General features: G+C 36.6%; 1 protein-coding gene across 10 annotated transcripts in view; it reads right to left on the bottom strand.

Annotated features, from left to right (window-relative positions):
- Window positions 1-20,754, bottom strand: part of RBMS3 (RNA binding motif single stranded interacting protein 3) — a 1,329,481-nt gene that overhangs the window by 499,179 nt on the left and 809,548 nt on the right. For all 10 annotated transcript variants that reach the window (XM_045436403.1, XM_045436406.1, XM_045436409.1 and 7 more), the window contains one exon: window positions 11,316-11,374. In XM_045436403.1, the coding sequence (XP_045292359.1) occupies window positions 11,316-11,374 (59 nt within the window). The remainder of the gene's footprint in view (window positions 1-11,315; window positions 11,375-20,754) is intronic.

The raw sequence follows: 20,754 nt of genomic DNA, 5'->3' as shown, positions 1-20,754 counted from the left end.
AAGAATTGGCTCCTGTCTAGAAACTTGGGGAAGACATAGAAGAATGATAGACTGAACGAAATGACATGGAATATAAATAAGATATATCCAGTTGTAATACGGGTGCCTGGGTGGCTCAGTTGGTTCAACAACTGACTCTCGATCTCAGCTCAGAGATCTTGTGAGTTTGAGTCCAACATCAGGCTCTGTGCTGATGGCATGAAGCCTGCTTGGGATTCCGTTTCTCCTTCTCTCTGTCCCTTCCCCGCTTGTGCGCTCGCTCGCTCTCTCTCTCTCTCTCTCTCTCTCTCTCACAATAAATAAATAAACGTTAAAAAATATTTAGTTCTATTAATAGTTGACATGAATAGTTCACAATTGGTGGCAATCATTGATGCAAAGTATAAATGTTATTTTTTACACAGATTTCAAGCCTATACATAATCAATGCTTGAACTTGATATCAAACCTTTTATTTGATAATTGCATATTCAAAGCTAACTCAGTATGACTTGTCTTACATTATCCTCCCACATTAGAAAAAAACCACAAAGAACCTGACCACTATCTAAGGCATAACAGCTTCCCTAGGACTTCTTTGGTTTATGTAACATAGTGGATGCTTAGTTACATACCAGCATAGTGATTTCACTTCAAGCTTCTTTTAGTGAAATCACATTTTATTAAATTTACACTTTATGGCAAATCTTTAGATAATGGTTTTTAAAATTCTCTTAGGGATGTAAGTATCTCTTAAATATTTTGCCTCCGTCTCCACACACACAAGCACACAGATGTAAGGGCATGCATGTGTAACTACACATATATAATAAATATATAAGTATATACATTAATATATAATAACATGTATGGGTGTACATCCATTTCACCTGGAGTTATTCTCATTTGATTCAAAACAATGATTAGACATTGAAATAGACTTTCATACGAGAAATTTTGGCTTCTTAAGTTTTTCTTTAGTCAGGAAAAAATTTGCAAACCATTTATCTGATAAGGGGTTAATAGCCCAAATATATAACAAACTCATTCAACTCAGAAACAAACACACAAAGAACCCTATTAAAAATGGGCAAAGGATCCGAAAATTTTTTTTCCAAAGAAGACACACAAATGGTCAACATGTATATGAAAAGATGCTCAGCAACACTAACCATCACAGCAATACAAGCCAAAACCACAATGAGATATCACCTCCCACCTGTCAGAACGGCTGTATCAAAAAGATAAGATATAACGAATGCTGATGAGGATGTAGAGAAAAGGAACCCCTATATGTTTTGGGGGGAAATGTAATTTAGTACAGCCATTACAAAAAGTAGCGTGGAGGTTCTTCAAAAACTAAAAACAGAGCTATTGTATGATCTAGCAATCCCTCTTCTGGGTGTGTGTCCAAAGGTTATGAAACCAGTACCTCAAAGAGACACCTGCAACCCATGTTCATTGCGGCATTATTCACAATAGCCAAAATATGAAAAAATACCTTAAGTGTTCATCAACAAATGAATAAAGAAATTGTAGTATACAAATACAATGGAATATTATTCAGCCTTAAAAATAGAAGACATCTTGCCATTTGTAACAACACAGATGAATCTGGAGGACATTATGCTAAATGAAATAAGCTAGCCACACAAAGAAAAAGCAAAGAAAACAATGATCTCACTTGAATGAGGAATCTAAAAACGCCAAATATTTAGGGGCAGAGAGCGATTATCAGAGACAAAACATTGGGGTAAATGGGAGATGTTTGTCTAGGGGTACAAAGCGGCTGCTGTGTAGGAAGAACGTGTCTAGAGATCTAATGTACAGCATAATGATCATAGTTAATACAGTACTGAATATTGGAAAATTTGTAAATAGACTTCAGGTGATCTCTTCACACACACACAAAATTACTATGTGAGGAGATGATATGTTAATTAGCTTGACATAGTAATTGGTTTACTACATATAGGTCAAATCATCATAGTGTCAAATGAATATATACACTTTTTATTTTGAAAAATAAAATTAAGGGCACCTGGATGGCTCAGTCAGTTAAGCGTCAAACTTTGGCTCAGCTCCTGACCTCACGATTCACGAGTTTGAGCCCCGGGTCAGGCTCTCTGCTGTCAGCACAGAGTCCACTTTGAATCCTTGGTCTCCCTCTCTCTCTGCCCCTCCCGCACCTCAAAAATTAATATTTTAAAAAATAATAATAAATAAAATTGAAAAAGTTTCCTCTAGTCAAATCAGTAGCGATTTCATCATCTGTTTTTAATGAAAATATACAGAATTAGCCATCATTTCTTTAAATGTGATATATGAAATTAAAGAGTTTCCGATCCTTAACCCCTTGTCACTCAAAAATACCTCATGAAATCCCTTGAGAAACTTTTTGATAGTATTGTTTTAAAAAGCCTCTAAATTCACCTCACAAAATTCTCTTTTTGAGAAAAACATTTTTCCTTTCATTCATTCCTTCAATGATAAGGTATACTTTCCACTTCACTTATCTATTGTAATAGAAGTACCCCAAAGACATAAATTCCAAGGTGCCTCAGAGTATGTTTCTCTTGGAATTTTATCACGCGACTTCGGTACAGTCTCAAATGTGGTTATTTTCCACATCGTCCTTAAGCCCAAAGCTCAGTATGTTCTTTAACATTGCTTCCCTCAAATCTTTTGTTTCAGCTCCTATTTTTCACATAGTGGACAAGCCCTGAGAATGTAAACAGCTCTGATATCAGCAACATCTTATTATTTCTTCTTGAGAGAAACTGTATCTTTGTCAGTATCATAGGGAGGTATTCCAAAGATGCTTCGTGAACACAGGTTTCTTCCAAAGGGCTGACGTAAGCTGAATGGCCAATAGGTCTACCTGGATGTCTAGTAATTAAAATGAGCTGCCCTTTTCCTAAGAGAAGTAGTTCAAATTAAATGCAGACCCGGCCTTTTTTTTTTCATTCCACAGCACGGGAGGAAAAGACACCAGTGTTTAAAATGATCATATGAAATAGAGACATTGTATCACCAACATTTTACAGATAGACATTTGAGCCGACTTAGAGCCACTCGCAGAACCGTAATGAATGATACATTCACCTTTCAAATTCAATTTGCGTTTTTAGAGTTTTAGGATTTTTTTTTTTTAGCCATATGCATAAGTTTTTCTCTTTCATACCCCAGGGTTCTCATTTCTTTACTAAAGGAGAGAGAAAAAAATAGCTATGTTAATAGCAACATGAATATCCAATGAGTCAATAAGAACAGTGACAAGGATCAAATCAGATGATGATTGACCTTACCCTAAATTAAATATGCCTTCACTGTGATTTCAAAACTAAGAAAGCAAGAATCTTTAGGCTTTCTTTTTCTTTTTACCTCTGAACTTGTGACATGATGGAGTGAACAACATAACAAAGGGTAAATAAAGAACCTATTTTTTTCAGGGTTTTTTTTCAGAACCTATTCAACTCAGAATGAATTCCACCACCTGCTACTGTGTCAGAATGTGTTTGTCCTCAAAGACATAAGGTTTGTAGGCCTTGAAAAATCCTAAGGACTATCATATAGCCACTACCAAAATGTATGAAAGAAACATCCTTTAAGTACTTACACTTTCTGCTATGAACAAAGCCAGGCTCAATAAATATGTGTTAATTCACAAAATACACATTCCTTGAACATTTTAAAGGTACTCAGAATTGCATTAAATTATGTAAGATATGTAGCAGCTCTAGACAGTATGGTTCCAATGAGAAGAAATCCAAGTCCAAGGCCACAAGAAAACTTACCTGATGTACCAGATACATTACAAACATGGTTCCACATAACTGTGAAAAATACTTTTTTCATCGTAAGGTAGCTTCATTTGACAACTGAGGAAACGGATGTTTAGAAATGTTACGTAACTTGTCCATGAGAACTAAAATTACTACTTGGAGATTTTCTCAGTATATACCTCATTTGGAAAATCCCTCAAGAACTAAGTGGGGTTTCTTTTGGAAGACCTATGTATTTTGAAATCCTATATTTGAAAGGATATTTATTTATAGGGTATTACAAGCTTACATTTATTTTAATAAACTAGACCAACACATATATTTTCCATTATAGATTATATTTTGCACATTATTTAAAATGTATTACCATTTTTTATTTTCCATATCCTTAGGAAATCATTGAATGAAAACAGAAATTCAAATAAGGGATAATTCCACCTCATAAAATAAATATTCTCAGTTAAAATGCTTACTTTTAAAGAGTAACTCTAGGAAATCTGTGTATGGGCATGCCTTTGGTACCCGTTTTTTTTTCTTTCAGAACTATAGAACATATAACCCTCCATGTTTTTCTTTCCATTGATGCAACATCAAAGGCTCTCAAAGAGAAAGTCTCTGGAATCTAAGTAACTACTCTGAACTGTACTATTTCCTCAATAACTTAGCAAGAGAAAGTAAGTCCTGTGAGAACCCTGAGGAGTTTTATAATCTAGACTATAATTGTAAAAACAAGAGTGATTAGATTGCATAAGATCTTTGACTCCAGATTTTGCTTAGAGGTGACAGTATTGTAAAGTGTTTAAGTAGGAGGGAAAGAGTCTGCTGAGAACTTCTTGAGAAGGTTAACTGAGGAAGAAATAACTGACACAGACTAGCAGAGGTAAAAAAAGAGTATTTTATGTTATTAACAAAAGTCGATTTCTAAACATAGGGAATGAAACACAGAAGCAGGAAAGCAAATAGAATATCTGAACAAAAGGATTTCTGTTAAGTTAAAAAGTATGGATTAGTAAAAGTCATGTTCACGCTATGGGAGGAAGCAATAGGACTGCACCATTTTACACTGAAGCCATTTTAAACTTCACAAAAAAATGTTAATTTTTTTTTGCCAATAATGTAATTTCTGCATGTGCAAAGAATTAGGAAAGTAGGTTATAGTATTAAATGCTGCCAAAAATAATTTTATACTTAAAACAGCAGGATTACCCACTGTATTTAGTATCTATGGATAGTTTTACTTTTGCCTACTATGTATATTAACAGTGATTACAAGCAAATGCTGAGTAAATAGACAGCTATAAAAGACCTTTGAAGAAACGTGTAGTTGTATGACTCCCAAATATAAGATAAATATATATTTTGCTTTACATTATTTCAAAGACTTCTTACACAGAATAACAATAATAATAATAATAATAATAATAATAATAAAGAACTCTCTAAAATACTTAATCTGTTGAATTGAAAATGACAGGATTGGAAGGATTATTTTTAATAGGAGAAAACATCTTTAGTTTTGTTGTCTACATGAGCTAGAGACAACAAATGGAGACCATTTACCTTCAAAGACGTTATTCTTTCCAAACTATGGCTGTAACACTATAAAAATGGGGATTTTCTCAAAAGACGTCCAGGGCGAAAATGTCACGTAAAACGTACCTACAGGGTGATTCTAAGTAAACTTGAGGTACTGACTGAAGTTAGCAAAGTTTCTATACAAACCAACCTTTTCTGAAATGAAAATAAAAGTCAACATCAATACCAAATGAATGTTTATATATATTGTCAATGCCAATATATGTTTATATATTGATTACCTGTGATTGGTAGTAAAATTAATACTGGAATACATTAAACTTCACAAAAGAAGCTCAGGGAAATATCACACATTTCATACATTTCATTTTCCAAAGGGAAATGCAGTTGTCTAAATACAGATGATTTTGTCTTTTTTTTTTTTTTTTTTTTTTTTTTTTGGTAACCTAATCCTATTATTTGAAAATTGAATAAATGTGTTTTTCAAGTCATTTTGCTTCATGGGCTTCCTGCTCAGTAGACTGTGAGCCCACCTAGGGGAGGTGCCTATTCCTCTCAAAATGTAATTCCTTAGTCTCATACATGTCACAGAACATTTATTTTAGTTTGCACTGATTTGTGGAGATAACAGGTACTAGAAATGAGGCTTTCCATAGTGTTTAGTTTCTTCCTTTACTTGCTTTGTTTCTATGTGGACAAGCCCAGGGTAGGTATGCTATTTTCTGGAAAGCAAATAGTTCCATTTACACATATACCTTCTACCCAGGTGCATGTCCATAGACAGAGGCCGCCTCACACCCTACAATGACTTTACACAAAAATATGACAATATATAATATCTCCTCCTTCCTCCAGGTTCATCGGATTTAATACAGAAATCCATACTTCCCTAACTTGCTATATAAAAACTCCCTGTCAGTGAATAAGGAAGTAAAGTAAATGATAAATAAATTGAATATTTCCAAATCTGTCCAAGAATATGGCCTTATACTCAGTTACATAGAACTGTGTTTTCTTTTAATGTGTAACACAGCCATGAATCTTGAACTGCCAAATGGATTCATTCACACCCCTCCTTGAAACCATTTAAGACGGTTCTATCCCTCTCTATAAAATTAGCAGAGCATGCAGAATTATTTTTCTTACACAAGAAATAACAATTTATGATTCCATTTAATAGAGAATGAATGATGTCCTCCATGGGTGAGTTCAGAACTTTTAGATACTTGTCTTCAACTTTGATTTTAAGGGCCCAATGAAATGTTAAAGGCAACATAAGCTTCCATAAACATAATTCAACCAGCTTGTGACAACAAAGGCAGAAAGGAGTATTTCAAACTCTTAGAAGTTGGTGTGCTTGGCACAAGCTAACTACACTTATATCCTATGGCTATTAGGCCTGGAAACTTTCTATGGAATATCCATTACTCATTCCCTCTGCTCTGAACACATAGCCTGTCAGAAAAATGGTGTGGGGAGGGGTTCAGAGGAAACCAAACTTAAAAAGCAGGAAAAGGCAGAGACAAGTAAATTCATTGAAGATTTACACCATGTTTTCAATGGCTTCCTTCATTTAATTTTCCCTGACTTTTTAAATTAGCAAATATACTTGACCCGGAGGGAAACACAGGGAGGAAAACAGAAGAACAAACAAACAAATAAACAAACAAACAAAGCCCTGCAAATCTCTGTGACTTGTACAATAGCTCTTATTTGGTCCTTGCATTTGAGTATCTGAATGAACTGTGGTCTGCTTTTCATTACTCTCCATCTGGAGCTGTTGCCTGCTTTGTTCAGCAATTTCTGGTCATTTTGGCCTGACGGTGACTGTTGTGTTTTATGTTGCCATATTTTACAGAATGAAAGCTGCCACAGCCACCACCCAAGAAAGAACAATCTTGAAAATGAGAGGTTATGTTGAAAGGGTTCTCCTTGACCCCTTCTGGAATAGAGAGTAAGCACGATTCTCTGGGCCTGCCTACTGTTTGTAACTTCAGGGTGTGAGTGGGATACAAGTAGGGAACAAAAGCTTTTCTTTCAGATACTAAGATAGGGTAAGCATCTAACATTGGGCTAATACATCAAGGTTCATTTGGATGCTTTTTCTTTTCATCTCCAAGGAGACTGGGGCATTTACTTCCTCACACCCCACTAAATACTAAGTTGCATGTAAATATGCTGCTTGTGTAACAGCTCGTGAAAAATTGAACTCATATCATATCTTTAAAAGCAAAAATAAATAAATCCTGTCTTCCTAATATTTGGTTTTAATTGCATAGCCTTAGTCTGGAGGCAAAGTTGCAAATGATTCGGAAGGAAGTGTCTCAGAGAAGACCAAATCCAATTTGCATTCTCTAGTGACAAGCTCCATGCTGTTAGTGACTTTGTTTGAAAAAGCCACCTCATCCTTTCCATCTCCTTCCTTGAGAAAGCCATGGTCAAGAAGAACTCAATTTCTGCGCATTATGAAAAACAAAAACAAAAACAAAAACCATAGCATTCTCTCCCAATCCATTGCTATTATCATCTGACATTATTTTACAAAAAACAAAGAAACATATAGGCGTAGGCTACTAGTAATTCACAAAAAGAACATCAAATATATATAACTGAAACCAGATCATTGTTTCCAAGAGTTGTTTTTTGTTTGTTTTCTTTGTTTGTTTTGCCTGAAAAGGCAACAAATTTGGAGAAACATAAAATAATAATCTATCACCCATATTCCCACCACCTTAAGACATTTTTTTTTTTTTTTTTACTATTTCTAGTATTTCATACCACAGCTGACACCAGGTATTGTTGAGTGCTATCCATGTATACCTCATTTAATCATCAACTCAGGCCCTATTATTATCATCATTTTATAGATGGGGAATTGAGGCACCCAGCAAAGTTGAGTCATTTACCACAGGTGGCACAGCTACTAAGTGGAGAGGCGGTGTTCAAAGCAGGCCCTGGCTTCCCCACAGACATAAAGATAAGGAATACTTAGTCTCAAATATTTACTTAGCTCCATATTTATTTTACACATTATTTTGTATTCCTCCATATTCATGTAACTTCCTATAATCACTATGTTCATAATCTGACATAGTTTAAGTCTTCTTTCCTATCATTGTAATGCTTGGGTCAGTTGTATATGCTCCATAAGCTAGAATTGGGAGGTTGCCTATATTTGTCCCAAGATAGAGAATGAAAGAGGGCCAAGCACGTGCATATTTATACATTCTTTAAAAATCTGTTTGAATACAATATGTGGGACAACAGTCTCCTTGTAATTACTAGTATCAATAATACTCCCTTTATCGTTCTTTCAACACTGACTTTTTAAAAAGACTCTACCAATTTCAGATGATACCAGTGAAGACGGGTGAACCAGGCACACAGGAAGCAGAATTGGAAGGCCTGCGTGAAATGACCTCAGCTTCCTGAGTGTATATAAGCTATCATTACTTTCATTTGCATGCTCCCAACTGTTTCCTAACTCACCCTGAGGACACTGCTCCTTTGTAGCCCTGTCGACTTTTCTTTTTCCTTCTAATACCTCTTCTCCCAGTGGACTATAGTGAAGAGTCCTCCTTGCTCCTATGTCCATCTGGTTTCCCTCCTACCTAAATCTCCAGTTTAGAATCCTTCATCACAAAATTTTATAACCAGTGAATCTTCATTTTCACTATGGTCTACAGATGCCCAGTATCATTGCTCACACCTTCTGGTTTACTTTCCCCAAAACTATGCCTGCTTCAATTCTTGGCGATTTCAACAAATATTTAGATGGTTGTTTCAACGTCTCGTTTATTCAGTTCTTTGCACTGCTCAACGATGTCACATCTTCCTCCCAACCTCAGAAATGTGCTCCCACGTTATCATTAACAACTACAAATAATTTTCCATAAATATAATTGCTGCCTCTTCCCAACTGCATGTAGTTTGTACGGGTGACCATTTCAAGGGCCAGAAAGGAATACTCGAAATAGGACTCAGAATACCATTAAAATAGTATTTTTCCTCAAACACGAAAGTGACAGTAGTATCTTTCTGACCATGAGTGCTTAACTTTTAGGATACCCACCTCCACGTGCTTGATGAAGGTTGTAATTCAGAATCCCTACTGTTAGCCCACAGACTCCAAATGCTGAGGCCAGAAAAGGCAACTGGAGACTTCTATCCATATTATGTATAATGACCATATATTAACTCCACCTTTTTCACACCACCCTCAAGGCAAAAGGTCTAACAGCCCTCTGCCCTCCTATGAAGCCATCTTTAGCTGCCCTTTTATTAAATGATCTTCCTAGGTGGTTCCACGGTTCCCCTCTTCCTTCCTTCCTTTCTCTCTCCTTTTCCTCCCTCCCTCCCTCCCTCCTTCATCTCCTTCTGTATTTATTAGTGCTTATTATGAGACCAGGAGTCCCGAAACTACTTTTTAAATGCATATCACAATGAATAAAAATATTTTGTATCAGCAAACCCAAAATTTACATATTTATATGTATAAAACATATGCATTTGTAAAATTAACTAATATGTTCTACACCACACAGAGAAAGTTGATAGAAAAACAGAGATATATTCTAACATTTCCTTCTAGCATCCGCAGCTGAGAGTTTAGCATTGCTCTACAACACCTCACTTTGAAGATAAACTTTCTAGATTACACAGGTCCTGTCTTCATTGAGTTTAAGTCTCCTTGGAGGAAGAGACAGAGAATGAGGGAAAAAGAATTAAATAAGTAGTTACAAGAAAATATGGATAGGGGTGTTAGGAGTTTGCATTCTAGTTATGTGGGTCTGCTCAATTACATTCTGAAACTCTTTCTTTCAAACACAGACCTTTCCCATGCCCATCCATTCTGACTTGCCTTTATAAACTTTATTCCCCCAAAAGGAATCTCCACCTCCTCCTCTCACAGTTTTTTATGTATATCTCCAATATAGATACCTCTGTTATACTTTTAGGTACTTTAGGCTTATACACTGACTCTAATAAGTATGTTACGATTCGTTTCTTCATTTTCTTGTTGGTTTCCTTTTCAAATTGAACTATTAGATGACAGAAACCATATCTTACTATTTTTTGTCTTGTAGTACCTAAGCACCTAGCACATTTGTGACTTTACGGGAGACGTGGAATGCTGTTTGTTTGTTTTTTAATTGCTGAATAGAACCTGAATACTGTTACCCAGATAGGCTAGGAGATATCTTCAGTGTATGAGTGCCTATTCCTAAAACACATGCACATTCTATCTGTATGTGAAATAGGGGCAGTGTTTAGAATGATCATGGCTCTACCATACTTCTGGTATTATAAGAAAGACTGGATTACAGGAACAACGAATAACATATGTTACAAGAAGCATTCCAATTTCCTAGTAAGAACTGAGTCATGCGAGAGAGACCATACAGATTTCACAAATAATATAAAATGCAACTCATGAAAGAGGATGGGATTCCCAGACATGAGGAGACATGAGTCACAGATATAGTCAAATAACTTCAGAAATGTTTGCAGGGGGGAAAAAAGCCTTAATAAGATACCAGCTCAGATCCCGAGAGATGCTGACAGCAGAAGCTTAGACACAATGGGCCCATCAGTAAATTCATTCCTAGTCAACCAATGTCACTAAAGCTTTAAGGAACAGATAAATTAAAACGTGCTTTGCATGGGGAAGTTCTCCCCAGAGTTCCTCCTTTTTATATAGGAAATCAATTTGCATCACTGATGATATCATTCAAATCAGACAACCCCAAGTTGTTAAGAGGTAATTTAGTTTTACGCTGAAGCAATTTGATACTTGTTCTGATTTGTGATTTTCATTTTGTTTGTTAATGAAAAAAATTAATGAACAATGTTACTAGAAATACAACTCATCAAAGCCTTGGCATTATTAAAGAGGTTCGCCATATTCTGTACATCGTGATCACTGTGCAGCTGGTGTCTGGACTTCTGCCTTAAAGGAGACATCAATGGAACAGGCTAGGCAAGAGCCCAGGGTATAGATGCCCTTACACATACCTTTGCACTGATTTGTGTTTTTGTCCAGAATTGCCTTTGTGGATACAATTTTTCCATACCTGACAAAGAGAGAGAGAGAGAGAGAAATTCCACGTTATTATAGCCCAATGAAGACGCTTAAAATACCTTAAAGAACGTCGGTGCACACACAATTGAGCAGGAATAAACCAAGAAAACAAGCACTGTACTCCCATTTCACACCTGGATGATCACTTTTCACCAGTTCTTCTTTATAACTTGAGAATGCGCTTCCCTACGTAATCACTGGGTTGAGCCTTCAAAAATAAACCTGTCAGCCTGTCATAGGTGGCTGAAAGGGGGTTGTATGTGATTGTGATCAAAGTAAATCACACTGTGGATTGCTGGAGAAAAGCACAGACCTTGGCCCCAGCTTGAACAGGGCTTACATCCAGGTCTGGCACTCACCTAGCGTTGTAACACTGAGCAGTTCAACACAACTTCTCCAAACTGTTTTTTTTTTTTTTTTTTTCATCTGTAAAAATGAGAATTGTAATACTTCCCTTTCAGGATTTGGGAGAGGGTTAAATTGAAAGATTAAGAGTTTCTAGCAGTGCTCCTAAGATAAATAGGATTTTTCTTTTGTTACTAAAAATATATAGTGTGAGTTGAGACTAAAGACTGAATTTTGAATTCTCAATACCTGCCACCATATGTAATAGGAGCTCAATAAATGTTTGCTATAAACAAATGGATGATACAGGTAATCCAATGGTACTTCATACAACAATGAAGTTTCTACCAGAAATACATATAAGCATATTCATTATCCTATCATCTCTTGCAGAAGACCTAGTTTAGGTTTTGTTTTTTAAAAGGTGGTTAATATGGAGAATGAAATTCAATCTCTTTAAGGCTGTTTCCTGAGGCATAAAGGATAGAACCAAAGAAGATGGCTTCTAAAAGCCTGTCTTTCTTTAGGATTCTATGAAAGATGCTTCTCAATAATCATACTAACATGGAGAAATTATAATGCAAATTTAAGCAACAAGTTTACTAACTACTCATTTTCATGTTCAAGATTTCAGCCATGTCACAAAATATTTGGCAAGTTTTCTTGTAATTCTGTGTTCCTAAGCAAGTGTGAGAATATATGACAAATAGTAAATATCCCATGGAGTAATAAACTAGGTTCCCTCCCACCACTGTGTCTTTTGCATTTATAATCCCCTTATTAGGTCATTAACTCTTTGCAGTATTTTGGTGGTTATTTATTAATATTCTAGTGTTGATAATGTCATTGTACTAGAAATGTCTTTGCCTCTTTTCTTTCCCCCAGATGTTTTGACCAAGGATGAATTGAGGGTCCTCTAGAAATTTACAGAATTAATTTCATTATGAAAGCAATACCGCTGATAGCTTTGAGAATCATTCCAATAGGAGCCAACCTATTAACAGGTCATAATAGGAACTAGAATATACTTAGATGAAGGGGTCCGAGATAATTCCCACCAGTCACTTCCATGCTCGCGGTTAAAGTCAGCCAGACTGGCATGAAACTGTCCAATAATGAACTGAATAGATTCTGTCATCATAATCCTGACATTTCAGCTACCACTGCATTTTCAACACCACTACAACTATAACTCTATAGTTAACTAAATCAAAGAGAGCATGGCTGAGAGTATCTACTACTATTTTGTAGATATAGAAAGTATAGTCTACGAAATCAGTAATTTGATCAAAATCACATAATTTGTGAAAGGGAGGGAACTGAATATGGGATTCTTAAAATGGGTACAGTGCTTAACTATTATATCATCTGCCTCCAAAACAGAGAAGCTACATATATCGACTTTTCTAGTTTAATCAACCTTCATGTTTTTGAGAATCCGGGTATTAGATTCCAAGGCAATAGTGGTTAATACGTTGTGGCGACAAACCGCCAAGGATCACATCTCGGTCCAGCCTGGGTATATCTGATTGGCTAAGTAAGCCTTAGGTGTGCTTTGTATCATTTCTCTATAATTCTATAAATCCATTTATTTAAACATTCATTTAGACTATTATGTAAAATTATGTACATCTACGTATAAATATATAAAATGATTACAATAGTAGCTAGGGTTGTTTTCAGGGTTAGGCAAGGTTTACTTAAATGAGGATAACGGTGGCTGGCACAGAATAAGTACTCATTAAGTATTAGCTCTTCTTGCAATAATTTCCTCCCTGTTATCTGCTACATAAAAATGTCTCTAGTCCTTGGCATTCTCTGATGTTGATAAGAAATGGAAGGGGTTAAAATTCTGTCCCAAATGACAGCTTAAAACATTACTACGTAGACTGTCAAAATCTTACACTAAGAAATTTGGCAGGTAAAATTATTTACTAAAAATGTAATTTACATTTACCCTTTATATTGTTATTTTTAACGTTAGGGATGACATAACTATGTTCTCACTGTACTTAACCATACAAATACCCCTACAGGTTTAAAGCTTTTGTGTGTTTGGTATGTATTCCTGAAATGTCTATTACTTCAAGTCTATTATGTTTTTTAAAGTTTATTTATTTATTTTGAGACAGAGAGAGAGAGAGAGAGAGCAAGTGAAGGGCAGAGAGGGAAAGAAAGAATCCCAAGCAGGCTCCACACCGTCAGCGCAGAGCCCGACTCGGGGCTCAATCTCACAAACCATGAGATCATGACCTGAGCTGAGATCAAGAGTCAGGTACTTAACTGACTGAGTCACCCAGGCACCCCACGCCTATTATTATGTGAGCCTGCTTCCTCCAAAATTCCTCATCTTCCAACCGACCACCCTCCCCCCACCCCCTAACCACCAACCAACACAGTCTCTCCTTCAAGTTGTATTTCAGCCCAAGAATTTCTCTTTTGGGAAAATAACCAGTAAAATAGTGTCATATTTGAACTGTCTTTCAGTCCACAAGGGTTCAAGGTATCTACAACTGCACCTACTAATGACAATAATGCTCGCTAAACTTAGGCTATTCGGGCAAGCAAACATTTGCCAGATTACACGTATCTTTGTGTAGAAAACAGAAAGGGAGAAGAAAGGGAACATTTGCTGGAACTTTGTTTCCACACAAAGCACCATTAATACAGTATGGAAGAAGTAAAAACCAGAGGAAGAAAAAGAATTTAGAACATTTATAACCATCTCACATCAGGCACACAAACCCTTAAGACAAAAATACTTCTTAATTGGTTTCTAAAGCTACTCCTGAAAATTTTATATATAAAGTACCTTCCAAATTAAAATTTAGCTCTCTCTTTTAAAAAGGAAATTAAAAATTACTGTATCTCATAGTGAATTACATCTCCCAATGGGACTTTTAGCCTATGGTGTGCATACTGTCCTAGTATAACAATATTACTTGGATGTCTTTCTTTTCCTTCATTAAATGTAGAATATGTAAAAAAAAAAAAAAAAAATAGCTATCTTTTTTTACAACCACGAAGGAAAAGAAAAAGAAAAGAAATTATTTCTCATGGAAAGCATCTGTGAGTATTTAAAAAAAAATTAATGTTTATTTTTGAGAGAGTGTGTGTCAGCAGGGGAGGGGCAGAGAGAGAGAGGGAGACACAGAATCTGAAGCGGGCTCCAGGCTCTGAGCTGTCAGCACAGAACCCTATGTGGGGCTTGAACTCACGAACTGCGAGATCATGACTTGAGCCGAAGTCAGACGCTTAACCGAATGAGCCGCCCTGGCGCCCCTAAAGCAACATTTTCCTAAAAAGAAATTTTATGTCCCAGGATGCATTATAATATTACTGTAAACGCAAAGTCACTCACTCACACACACACATACACATCAAAAAGCAAATTACGCTATTTCTTGATTTCCCTATTCCTAATTACGCTCCAGGCGAGGCTTTCAATAGTGCCAAATCTCGAAACAATAGGACACAACTGAGCATATCTGACTCAGCCACTAACCTGAATAGAGCTAAAGGAATGTAATTCCTTGGCTCAGTTACAGTATTCTGCATTAACAATTATTTCACAAAGCTGGGATATGCTTTAAACAACAAGAGAAGGTATTTAATGGGCCATTGGTTCCAGTTCGTGTTTGAACTCTCACGATGACAAACAGGTACTTTCTGCATGACTGGTGCTGTATTCTCCATGCTCTGCAAAGTCAACATCTGATGGAGGTAAATAAAGTGTAGACATTTTTTTTTAAGATCCAAACCACCGTAAACAGAAAAGCCACCAAAATGTACTATACCTGTGAAGAATTCTATTCGACTTTTCTTCCTGATCTTTTGTCAAAGTAACTAATGGACTACAGTAAAAACTGCTGTATAGACTAATGATACATTTTTACACACTCTGAAGAAAAAGACCTATGTCTGAGGCAAAAGGTATTTCCAAAAGTAAATTATTTCATGTATTTACTCTTCCTCTTCTTTGGGTTTAGAGAAGACTGTTAGTATTCATAAAGTCTTTCTTTATGACATCCCTGAGTAGAAAGCAGAATCTGGTATACAGAGAAAAATATTATTTACCTAGAATTATTATAAAAATTCTAATTTGTAAAATTAAGTTATTTTTTAAATATAAATTCTATTTTAAAATATAAAGGAATTATATCTCTAGAAAGAGGCTGTTTCAAGAAGATGCCTGGAAATAGACAGCTGAGCACTGACACCATGTGCCTTCTGGCTCCAGAAGCTTTCAGACAAATCCGATCCATTTTTCCATGCTTTCATTTCATACAGCTAGAAGAGATACAAGATTATCCACAGTCAACTTCCTCCAGGGGGTTCAACTTCTTGAGGGAAGCACATAAACGAAGTGAGCACATTCAGTATCTTCTCTTGGCCAATGTGTGAAGCCCCTAATTCACGGTGCTAGGATGCTTTTGGACATAAGATATGTGACTCCATACAATAATATCTGCATATTCAACAGGTATCGTGAGTGCCCACACATTCTCCAAATCCAGCCATGTCCCAAGGAACATGTTCTTTCTATTCTAAGAGGACTCTGTAAAACAGCAGTCATTCCACAGTAACTGTCCACTGATTGTATTTTATGTATTCATAACTGAGTGTTATGTATTTATGTGTGTGTTGTCTATTAACTCACTTTTACTATAGCTTGTCAACTCAAGTTTTACATTTAATTTTTTAAAGAATACTCAATTCTTTCTGGCATCTACTCTTATTCTTAAACAGCATTTGGGTCAAACTATTTGTTGATACACTTGATTATTCCACAGGCAACCCTAATTTGAACTAATAGCATTTTTTATTTTCCAAAGTTGAAAAGAAAATAGAGCTATTATGGGTCTACTCTTTGTGCATTATGAAGACATCAAATTGGTGGGATCTTTCTATAAAGAATTTATTTTTAAATCCTTTTGCTGAATCACCCACTGTGTATATTAATTCAAAAAAATACAGGCAAAGACTGAAAATAGAGTCTCCACAGTCAATTAACTCCCAGCTAACTCATTTTTCACATGCCTTCTGTATTGATACCAGACTCGAAAAAGGTACTGCATTTATTTAATGGATGAAACATTATCCTTTCAGAAAATGTGGCTGTTTGTCTACTTCTTGATGGTTCATTCATTATTTGGCATTTAGGGATGCTAATGGAGTATATCTATGGCTTTAGGGATCCAGGAGGAATGTGGTGGGGCTATGCATTTGACAGGCCACGTCAACCAGGTTTCATCTACAAAAGAAGTCCACAACTGAATAATATTCTGAAGCCTTAGAAAGTTCAATCTACCATCGAGAGGCCAATGCCAGCAATAACTGAGTTAGGCTGAACTATGTCCCCTCAAAACTCATGTGTTGAAGTCTTAACCCCCAGTACCACAGAATGTAACCCGTATTTAGACAGAGAGCCTTTAAAGATATAATTAAGGCAAAGCAAGGTCATTTGGGTATCCTATGACTGGTATCCTCATAGATTAGGACAAAGATAGGCACAAAGGAGAGACCACGTGAGGACAAAGGGAAAAGATGGCCATTTGTAAGCCAAAGGAGAGAGCCTAGAAAGAAACAACCCACCAACATCTGGATCTCCTACTTCTCACTTCCAGAATTGAGAAAACAAATTTCTGTCGTTTAAGCCACACAGTGTGTAGTATTTTGTTATGGTAGCCCCAGAAAATTTATATAATAATGTCTTCTCCAAACCCTGGAAAGCTTTGGAAAAGGCTTGAAATGAGAATATTTAGACCACTCTACTCCTTTAAAATCCTTTGCTCAATGATTTTGTAGTTGGTCCCTCCAAGCCCTAACCTAACACTTCCAAACTCTTTGTCACCCAACATACGTATGGATAACAGAGGCCAAGAAGTATCCCAGCATCAGCTAGTGCAGGGAACTAATCTAGAACCTGGTTCTTGGCCTTGTAGTCTGGGCATTCCTCTCCTCCCCTCCCTTCCCCAACCCAGAGATAATAAAATTCCTGCTTGAATCATGGATCTATACCAAGGAGATTTCACAAGTCCATTGTGCAAACTAAAACGTCATTTATTAACTAATAACTTGAGAATAACACATTACAAAGAACACAAAATAAGACTTTCTAGCTGGGAAAACTGAAGAAAACTTCTCAGAAGAGGAAGTGTTTAAAGAAAGGGGAATGCTTTGGCAATCAAGCTTTTTATACTTCTTAGGGATAATAAAAGCAATTCTAAAAAAGAGTTTTAATTTCTACATCAGTGTATTATTTAGTAAATTACTATTTTTACACTACAAACAGTTTCACCAAAATTCTATGGCTATAATACTACATTTACAGTCTGACCAACTCTAACACAACGGTCCTAAAGGAAGGTTAACATGCACCAGAGTTTCCTGGAGGGCTTATTAACACAGAGACTGCTGGCACTACTCCCCAAAATACTGATTCAGTAGGTACAAGATGGGTCTAAAGAATCCGCATTTCTAACAATCCCAGGTGACGCCAGGTGACGCCAATACAACTAGACAGTCTTTTGAAAACCACCACTTCAAGAGAATGGCACACTAACAGCAAAGCACGTGTGGTTTATTCTCTGCAAGACTCCAGAGACTAAGGGAGCTTTCTGCAGACATGGAAAACGACTTTCAAAACTGCAAACGTTTGCTTTTGATAAAATGATAACCCATGTTTAAAAGACAGAACAAAATTTTTTCAGAGTTTTTGCTTATATACATATATATGTAATATATATATACACACAAGTATATATACGTATAATACATATATATGTATATATACACACATGTATACATACATATAATACACACACACACACATATATATTTGGAATTTTTTCAGGAACTTTTTATTTTTTTTTTAATTTTTTTAACGTTTATTTATTTTTGAGACAGAGAGAGACACAGCATGAACGGGGGAGGGGCAGAGAGAGAGGGAGACACAGAATCGGAAGCAGGCTCCAGGCTCTGAGCCATCAGCCCAGAGCCCGACGCGGGGCTCGAACTCACGGACCACGAGATCGTGACCTGAGCTGAAGTCGGATGCTCAACCGACTGAGCCACCCAGGCGCCCCTCAGGTACTTTTTAGAAAGAAGGTCCAAAGGAAACACATGGGAAATGTCTATGTTAACTCTCTTCCTTCACCTAAAATAACTAGTGGCTAATCAGTAGTTTGATTGAATTACGGTGCTAATTTAGTAAGAGAACTGGCAGAAAATGATTAGAACTGTTTAGTGCTTTTGCCCATTAATTACAAATGGTTGTAAACCCAGAAAAGATATACCAGACCAACAATGAATACTTTCAAATTCTAAAATAAAACAAAACAAAATCATTAGGCTCCTGGTTCTTAGAGTTAGTAACTCTTGCGCAATGCTTCAGATGACATATTTACATTAAATATTTAGGGTATATACCCTACCTTCTTGGTGAAAACTTGTGAAAAAGTGGTTTCCATGCAAGCAGGATTGAAATGACATCTTTTGGGTACTTTCTGCAACCGATCATAGCACGTTTCAGCATGTTTAACATCCTTTAACATTTGGTCTGCTAATGTGGAAAGACAATGGGCTTTTGTCTAATTAATATGGACTTGAATATGAACTCCACCACCCATATGATGCGGAAAAAATTACTCAATGGTTGTGCGCCTCAGTTTTCCTGATCTGTATAACACAATCACTAATATCTGCTTTTAATAGTGACTGTAAAGATGAAATAAAGTAGTATTAACATTCCTAGTACAATGTGTGCATGTTGACATTCCTTCTGTTCCCTTACTAAATCCTGCTTTCTGCTTTGTTACCTACATACTTACTATATAGCATAAAAATGATAACTTGGATAACATCTCTCTGGGTGTTTTGTGTGTTTTTGTTGTTTCAAGGGAACTCTATGCCACATGTGGGGCACAAATTCAGGACCCTGTAATCAAGAGTCACATGCTGTACTGACCGAGCCATCCAGGTGCCCCTTGGATACTCTCTCTTGACTCTTTGATAAAGCCAACATGGTCAGGTTAAATGCTTGCTGAAGCCCCCTTAGGAAGCACATGTGTTAGCATTCATATGGCTTGTCATTTATATTCTGAGTCAATTCACAATTTCTTCTTCACTTGCTCCTTCTCCTCCTGGCAATACCTAATGACTTGCTTCACCCACACTCCAGTTCCAGCCGTGTCAATGCTGCCTCCATTACCTCCTCAAAGGCTTTGCCTTCTAACCTTCCCACCACTGTACTTAGTCTTCCACCCCTTAACCTTGGCATTCCCTGCTTGTCACTGCTATTAGCTCCTAGTTTGTTCATGTGCAGTTGACTGTGAACAGTACTCCAGTCCTTGTGCTATTTTGTCTTCAAGAACTCAATCCAAGTCGCAAGGTCTTCTCTACGTGGTTTTTAGATTTGAGATTTTAAATACCTCCTTTATCAGAACAAAAGCCATCTTGTCAGGAATTTGGGGGTTCCCCTTTAAAACCTCTCTTGGGGCGCCTGGGTGGCTCAGTCAGTTGGGCGTCCGACTTCAGCTCAGGTCATGATCTCGCGGTCCATGAGTTCGAGCCCCACGTTGGGCTCTGTGCTGACAGCTTGGAGCCTGGAGCCTGTTTCAGATTCTGTGTCTCCCTCTCTCTGACCCTCCCCTGCTCATGCTCTGTCTCTCTCTGTCTCAAAAATAAATAAACGTTTAAAAAAAATTTTTTTTAATAAATAAATAAATAAATAAATAAATAAATAAATAAATAAAACCTCTCTAATTTTCATCCTGATGTGTTCTATCTGGTTGACACTCATTTCTGTAGCACCTTCAATGGGTCAGCCCCTGTTCTGAGCCCTTTAGATATATCCACTCTTGTCAATCATCACAACAGCCTCATGAGAGAGACTCTACCACTACCTATGGTTTATAGATGAGGACACAGAGACAGAGACACCTAAGTAACTTCTCCAAGGTCACATGACTAGGAAGCAGCAAAAGCAGAATCAAATCCCAGGCAGCCTGATGTCAGAGCACACAG

This window comes from Leopardus geoffroyi, chromosome C2 (genome assembly GCF_018350155.1).
Source record: "Leopardus geoffroyi isolate Oge1 chromosome C2, O.geoffroyi_Oge1_pat1.0, whole genome shotgun sequence".
Taxonomy (NCBI): domain Eukaryota; kingdom Metazoa; phylum Chordata; class Mammalia; order Carnivora; family Felidae; genus Leopardus; species Leopardus geoffroyi.
The sequence above is the reverse complement of the archived record's forward strand: the minus strand, read 5'-3'. Positions and strand labels throughout refer to the sequence as shown.